At 31.1% G+C, this 8,514-nt stretch overlaps 1 protein-coding gene across 2 annotated transcripts in view; it reads right to left on the bottom strand.

Annotated features, from left to right (window-relative positions):
• Nucleotides 1–394: 394 nt before the first annotated feature.
• Nucleotides 395–8,514, bottom strand: part of LOC119578760 (ras-related protein Rab6-like) — a 70,675-nt gene continuing 62,555 nt past the window's right edge. Inside the window, exon 8 of one of the 2 annotated variants that reach the window (XM_037926376.1) lies at nucleotides 395–5,671. In XM_037926376.1, coding sequence (XP_037782304.1) covers nucleotides 5,598–5,671 — 74 coding nt within the window. In that variant the 3' untranslated portion in view covers nucleotides 395–5,597. The remainder of the gene's footprint in view (nucleotides 5,672–8,514) is intronic. The other variant, XM_037926377.1, reaches the window with a different exon arrangement.

Genomic DNA, 8,514 nt, shown 5'->3' with positions numbered 1-8,514 from the left:
TGGCAGCCAGTTCCTTTCTATCTCTATTTTGATTCCAGCTTGCTGATAATCACAGCTGCATTATCTGGTAGGGGTTGGCGCACTACCACTAAGTTATGTAATCTTTTGAGGCCCAGGCGGACAACTGTGAAGATAACGTCACAGTCGAGAACAAGAGGAAACTAGTTGTTTACCGAGTAGTTCGTTCACCCGTAACGTCATCTGTATTCGTGGTCGGCGACCATGGCCGCCCGTGTGTACAGGCCTTGTGTAGTACAGACTCGCGCGCGCGCGCACGCACGCACACTATATTTTCTACTCCCAAAGCAAATCCCCGTATTTTGGTCCTGGTGCTGTTAACATTCATTATGCACTTCACTGATTAATCATAATTTAGGATAAAGAAAGTCAAAGCAACATAATCTCACAATTTATTCTGCAATGTCACAAACAGGGTGTTGCAAAAAGAAAGTAACTTTAACTGTAATATCGACGGGGATGGGGGAGGAGCAGCATTTTGCGATGTGCTAAATATTCTTTTTTTCTGAAAAAAAAACTTTTCATATTTACATTTCTAGTTCCTCGTACTTTGTATAATACTCGTTCAAGTCTGATATGAAACTGAATTGTATCAACATGAGCTTTGGGTATATACTAAGTATTTTTGATTTAAAAAGTTAGTAAGTGTAAAGATTTCCTTGAAGATTCCCAAGTATTACATTTCCTTTTTACAATTACAAGTTACTTCCTTCATAGTTTTCGTTACTTCATACCTAAATGTCATGCTCTTAATTCCCCACAGTTTAGGCAAAAATGTTGAACAAAAATTCTTCACACTAAACTCAACCTCACACTATCTGTTTATTTTCCCGTTTTATATAACGCATACTTTTAGGGGTGTTCAATTAGTACTGTGCTGTCAAAACGGCTGATTTCCGCATATCTATGATCACTGATTGTCACATATCATTACCATACATATCTTCTAATATATATCAGTAACTGTATGATGGGTAACTGAAAAAAATGAATTAATAAAAAAAAGTCTAGCATCTTATTTCCTTTTCCTCTAGTATTAAGTTGCAAGGCCATTGACTTAGCACTGAGCAAATCAGACATAACTGGACGTCTTTACATCCCGATAGAACTTAATCATATTTATATGCAGTTCTCTCAGTAAATGCTGAAATGAACTGTACTGAAGTAATAGCATTTCTATTTTTTTTTTTTTTTACATCTTCATAATCACAAATATCCAGTTATGCTGCCATTTTCCAAGATAAATAGGTGTCTACTTATCTCTACATGTGTATGTACACATACTATCACACTCATTCATTTCTTCTAAAAATAACAATATAAAACACTTTGACGGCAGTGCAAAATATGCCCTATAATTTCTAATGTGCAGATTCTCTCATGGAATGTCAACTTAAAACCAAAAGTGGAAAGAAGGAAAAAATATACAGAATGAAAAAGGCAAAGGAATAATAATCTCAATATGCAGGCAAGTGCATGGGTTCACATTACCATTAGGTAAATAAATGTTAAGCTAATTGATAGAGCTATTTTTTCCCCTATAAACCTACCAATACATTGCTGAAAATATTCATGAACAATATAAATGAAAACCCAAACTAATCAACAATATTTAGCAAAAACTTGAATTTTACCAGCTTTTCAACTTTTTTGGAAAATTACTGTTGGTCTATTTTATCCAATATCCATGTATTCATTTCAAAGAACAGGCTTCCTTCAAATTAAGAACTTCCCAGTGCTATTCCAAACACATTAATTTGTAAAATGGAGATGTAAATTCTTGAAATCTCCATGGGAAAATAATTTTGGTGTAAACTTATCCCTAAAATATTACATATGTAATTTTCTATGAACAGTGAAAGTAAACGAAAGTGTGCTATGGTGTGATAGAAGCTGATATACCTTCTGTTAACATTTTTTAATTAGTTGTCATGATCCAATCTGAATCAAATCATTAATGATATTGCAGACTATTAGGCTATCTTGAGAAAGAAATCTCTGGGGCATTACCTTTGTTTGGAAAAAATACATCTTGTTTTAGATAGTCAAGAACAAGCATTATGGTTTCCTTTGCATAAATTCTAAAGCCTTCAGCAAACTGAAATGCACTGTAACACTGTCCAGTGAAGCTATGATTCACTTAGCACTTTTGACGATATATAATTTGGAGGTGATGCTGGGTTCATTGGCTATAACTTCCTTATTTATGGCATGTAAAGCTGCACAATTTGAATCTCCTTTTCATTTTCCATGTATTTTATTTTTATTCTCTATTTTCTTTTCAAGAACCATGTGCAAGGAACAAAATTTATGGGCATTGTGTCATAAAAGAAAGAAACCTCTCTCTTGAAAAACATCTTTACTTATATTCAGAACTACACACCTGGCAATAAGCAGATTACCAACAGCTGAGAGATGATATAACAGCTCAGTTTTGATGGAGATAGGTACATAAAATGCAAGTGAGTATCCCATAAGTCCATAATCCCAAATCAACTGTAAAAATTTTCCAAAACCCTAACAGGTTTGTATTGCCTACCTTGTTACAGGTACATCTATTTGAAAGCACTTATGCAGCTTCAGGGCTCTGACAATCCACAGAATCAAATGTACTTTGGAGAAAGGTTACCAGAAATGGGTAGCTAGCAACACATTACTAATACTATTGCAAATAAATAGAAGGTTGAACCGGTTAAAGCCACTTTTGAGAATATTTCGTCAAAAAGAGGATCCATCAGAGAATTGATCATTGTATACAGATATATATATTTTTTCTAACCCACCAATGGGCAAGATGTGTGTGCTGAGTGCCTTTTAGCTCTTCTGCTTAAAGTGATTTCAATTCTTCCTGAGGAGTCCATTCTTGGTGAAATACCCTTATATAATCTATCTGGACCCTTAATTCAAGATACAACCTTTTATCTGCTTGGTTATCTACATATATCAAGATATATTAAATATTTTAATGTATACTTCCAAGAAGCGAGCAATGTTTATTAAGTAGTGGTCATGTCCTACTTTTAAAAGTAACCTAGTTAATATTCTAAGTAAGAGTTTTATGATCATGAATAAGCAGTATTCTTCACACAATGCAAGTGTATTGATTTTCTACAACATTTGGGAATGTATGTGCTAACACCTAGAAGCTCTGCTATTGAAAATGCTGAAGCCAAGTGCTTTCTACTCTATTTCCACAGTCCAATGTTTGAGGCGTGAGGGAGATGTTTGGTCATAACAGGAAGACAACAGCCAATCATAATGAATCATTCACTGTCCCTCAGTACCCCCAACAAAAGTTGTGGGAGCACATACACACAAACAAGGTAACACTCATCACTGCTAACAATTTACCAAGAGTTGTTCAAAAAAGCCACCTCAGCTCTGCAATGGTGACAGCAAACTGATTAAACTTTTTGCCGTGGAAGGTCAGCCCCTGAACCTCTCTGGCATACTGGTAAAAATTATGAGTGCTATCCAAAGCAATCACAGGTTGTCATGTTGCTGCTGGAACAATTGTCACAGTAAAACAATAATGAGAATTGAGCACTTCACAAGTGTTGTTATCATTAGTGAGTTTCTGATTTAAGTGTCCACACAACCAACAGCAACATCAATTTCTTATAAAACAATTACACTGTTTCTTGACACTACAGGTCTTTGTCCTCAAAGCCTGTCAATTAAACAACTCTGGAGGTAATAAAACATGTTTAGGTTATGCCTCTCTTACAGAATGTACAATTGAGCCAATTCCAAGATGAACAAATCCTAGGCACATAGATAGATATATGCAAGTTTTTGTACAGGAATGAAAGTTACTACTTAGTTATGGAATCTAGGAGAGTGCAATAGCCCATAAATAGAACATTAAAGCTTAATATATTACTGAAATCACAATTTTCTGTTAGTCATCTGGTGTGTTTCAGCCTTAGTCAAAATTTGCAAAAATGTAGAAATTTATGAAAACCTAAGAATAAAGTAAGTTTGTGGAATTTAAATAGATTTGCTTCCCTTAGAGGAGCAAGCGTCTGTCATGAGGCTCCTTCAAAGCCCCAAATCCTTACAGTATATCAATTATGCTCCAGTTTCTCCCGTGCTGTGAAGGGGCTGCCTCTCACTTTTATCAATAAGAAAGATAAATGTTTAAACAAAAGATAATGCACATAATAATAACTGCAATAATATTGAGATGATGATAACTGCCAACATTTTTTTTTTTTTTTATCGTAAAATAGGTAGAGTATGCATTCTTTTTTTGAGGAAGTTTTATTTTCAAATTAAGTAAATCAAAGTATAAATAAAAGTTAAAGACAAAAGAAAAGTTATTTATAGTGTTGGTCAGTCAGGAGTCCAATGATTGCTCTTCTGTTTTTCCTTTTTCCATATTTCTCCACATAGAACCTGCCACGATGAACTGTCTTTGACAATTCTCAGCTCTCAATGGTACAAAGAACAGCTCTTGGTACATGCAAGCAACAGGCTGGATTCCTGAAGGTACTGCTCTTGGTGTTCCTGCTGCAAGATTTTGGAGGCAGTCACTGCAGACACCAACCTTAACTATTAGCCACTTTTAACACATTTGTCATTACATGTCATGGCCCTTCTTCTGTTAGCATCAGTTGTGACCAAAGAGTGCTTCCTGGAGGGGTTAAATATACAAAGAAAAAGTAACAAGTTCACTTAATTTGACTTTCAAAACTGTAACTCAAGATAAACTATGCCACCAAAAAGATTTTTTTTTTAATTAACAATTCAAATAAAGAAAATATTGGGAAGGGGGGGGGTAGAATCTACACAGACCTACAAGTCAAAGAAGTGTATGAAAAAGAACAGTATATACATTAGCATTTTTTTAAACATATATTTCATACCAAAATGCAATGGACCAGAAAGAAATATCTCATTTCTTTTACAATAACACATAGCACCCAATGTGAAGAAAAAAATGCAACAAAGTATATAACAGATACCTTAAAACAGAACCCTCTAAACATTAAAGGGTCATTTTTAAGGCAGCTATTGAATATCAGCTGGGAAATTGAGTCCGAAGATGAGAGTAATAATGAAGAAGGAAAAAAGAAAAAAAAGAAAAAAGAAAAAAAGTAGCACCAAAAGTTAGGCAACAAATACCACATTGGATAATGATGAAAACAGACAACAGTCTTGAAAGGAAAACTACTCAAATTACTGACTTGGTCTTGTGTAATCTATAAGGAAGGAAAAAAGAAAAAGAAAAAGTTATATTATATATACATACACATACACATACACATATATATATATATTACATATAAATATATTACATACATATATATATATTACATATAAATATATTACATACATATATATAAATGTATATATAAATAAATATTAATGAACATAATGCACTTAGCAAAATAAAAAAATGATAAAATAATAATAATAATAATAATAATAATAATAATAATAATATCCATAATACGACCTACAGCAAATGCATCAGAGAAACAACAATATCAACATGGGATGCTGTGGTAGTCTTGCTTGGGGGGAGGATAGAAGTGTGAGGACACGTGGAGAGACTAGAGCATGAAGGCCGCATCCTAGCATATACACCCACTGCCTTCCTGGTCCTGTTGCTGCTCCTGTGGGGGGGGCTGAGGGCGCAGGTCGACTGCTGGAACTCAGTTAAGGAGAACAGTGAACACACAAGGTATATCCAGTCTGATTTACTACTAAGTTATTTGGTCCCCAACCCCCCCTTTTTTTTCATGGCACAAAATCATTGTTAAAAATTCTTTGATGTCACAAAAATCTACACTAGTCCTCTGCGACATCAGTACATTATTAGTATCCCAGTCTTGTTTCTAATAGATATGGATCTAATAGGTAATCTATAAAGGAAAGAAGTATTGTGAAATCTACAAAATCTGTCTTGCCATCTAAACAAAATCCTTTTCATGATAAGACTAGCTACAGGAAATTATGAGAGATGAATAATACTGATGAACCATTTACACCTTCATAACAATCACATTATTAGGGGATTAAAAGATGATTTAGCTGCATACTATAAAAAATCTGAAACTACAGTTTTTTGCTCCCCCTATTCTAAATATTCATAATCACATGTTTATATTTTGTATAAAAAATATATGTATAATTTTTAAAACCTTTATTATCACAGTGGGAACATCCTATGTAATCCAAACAAAAAATATATACTGATCATCACATACTAAACTTCACCTTGAACAGAGCTCATTGAAGCAAATGCAGAGGAGGAGCAATGAGCAATAATAGCTCCTCCTGCTTTCAGAGGTTATGAGTTCAAATTTATACCTTTTATAGATTTTACCTTTGAATGGTATTTTTTTTTACACTTGAATCTGAACTTATATTTGTATAATATATTACTACCAGTCCAATATACTTGAAAAAGATATATTCCCACCACTCAAAGTAAAGTAATTTTTTCCCTTAGCCATATACGTATGTAATCAATAATAATAATTATTAATTAATAATAATAATAATAATAATAATAATAATAATATAAAAAAAAATACTGTAGCTATTCACACTTATCAGTGTAGATACCATCTTTCTATGGATGCCTTTCGTATAAGATATCAATATTTTTCATAATTTAACTTCATCTGTTACAAATATATTCAATTAAACTGCATCCAGTTTCAGGAAAGAAAAATCTGGCAACTCATCCTAGACTTTAAAGTATGCTAATGCCCTATCTTTCCAGTTTATTCTAATTATCTGACACTTAATACTAAAGTTTACAAATGTTTTGTACTTTTCAAACTTTCTGTGAATTTTGCTGCCTTTAATACTACTTCATCGCATTCTTAAACGAGAACTGGCAAACTGCTGTACTCTTGAGTTTGAGTCGAGTTTCTGGTTTTTCCTTCCCGAGACTGGATAAAGTACTAATCATTTTCATAATTTCTGTTAAAAAGTGAAGCTATTAACTGTATCAGTTTAGTCAAATTAAACAGGAACAGTTAAATAAACATCTGGATGGTTAATGTCTAACCTAATATTGTGTGTACAGATCAACTACTAAAGTAAATACATTACCTGTGCATGTCATTCGAGACTTGCTGCTGCCAGGCGTCTGAGTACCTCCTTTGCAAGTGCTTTGTAGTGATGTCCCCAGAAGTTTGGGGAAGCCATGCATATTATACAGTGTAGCAATCAAACACATACCATGCACAAACTGACAATGAAACGCTACTGTTGGTTTGAGATTGTATTTGGTCTCCACAACATATAAAAATAATGATTAAAGCATCAATCAAAATCCCTTCAAAGAAACCCAACTTTTAGCAAGGCATCTGCTCCCAATAAAGAGAGAGCACTGCTGGACAGCAACTGGTAATGACTATGTATACACACTAAACTTTTCTATCCCTGCCATCACTCATATGTGCATGGCTATCAAGACTGTAATAATACAAGCCACAAATAGACATTACCATAAATATGAGACACCATACATACATATATATTTATATATATATACACACAGAATGAAGAGACTGGAGTTACCACTGAAGGTCCACTATGTAGAGAAATCTAAAACTAAACAGTATTAAGTATCACTTACTATCAAAGTACTAACAACCATTCTTGCCTTTACTTGGCAATCACTGGCCAAATCATCACCGGGTTCTATGGAAATTCCAAGGGATTTTCCCACAGAGTGCAGTAGCTATTCAAATCTATACAAAAACAGAGGGTATTACTTAAACGGATATAGAAACAGCTGCAACAGAATTCCTATAATATGCAGTATGAAATATTATATATATATAATATATATATATATATATAAAATATATATATTATATAATAATATATATATATATAATATATAAAATATATATATAATCTAATACTATATATAATCTATATATATATATATATATATATTATATAAATATAAATATATTAATATATATATATAATATAATATTAATATATAGTATAATACATATATAATATATATAATATATAATATATATATATATATATAATATTATATATATATAACTATATATATATATATATATATATATAATAATATTATATATATATAAATTTATATATATATATATATATTTTATATATATATATATATGATATATATAAATATAATATAATATAAATTTTTTTTAAATATATATATTTATATAAAAATTTATATATATTTTATTTAATTTAAATAATATATTATATTAAATTATATATTTTAATTTTTATATATTATATATATTTAAAATAATATTTAATTTTTTTAAATTTTATAATATATTAAATTAAAAATAATATTTTTATATAAATATTTATAAATTTTTTTTTAATTTTAAAAAAAAATTTTTTTTTTGAAAAAATTTTTTTATAATTTAAAAATATATTTTAAATATTATTTTTTAATATATATTTTTTTTTAAAATAAAAAAATATATTATTTATTTATCTATAATTTTTAAAAAAAAATAT

Source organism: Penaeus monodon, chromosome 11 (assembly GCF_015228065.2).
Source record: "Penaeus monodon isolate SGIC_2016 chromosome 11, NSTDA_Pmon_1, whole genome shotgun sequence".
In the NCBI taxonomy this organism is placed as follows: Eukaryota; Metazoa; Arthropoda; class Malacostraca; order Decapoda; family Penaeidae; genus Penaeus; species Penaeus monodon.
Note: the sequence above shows the minus strand (reverse complement) of the source record. Positions and strands in the feature narration are given on the sequence as shown.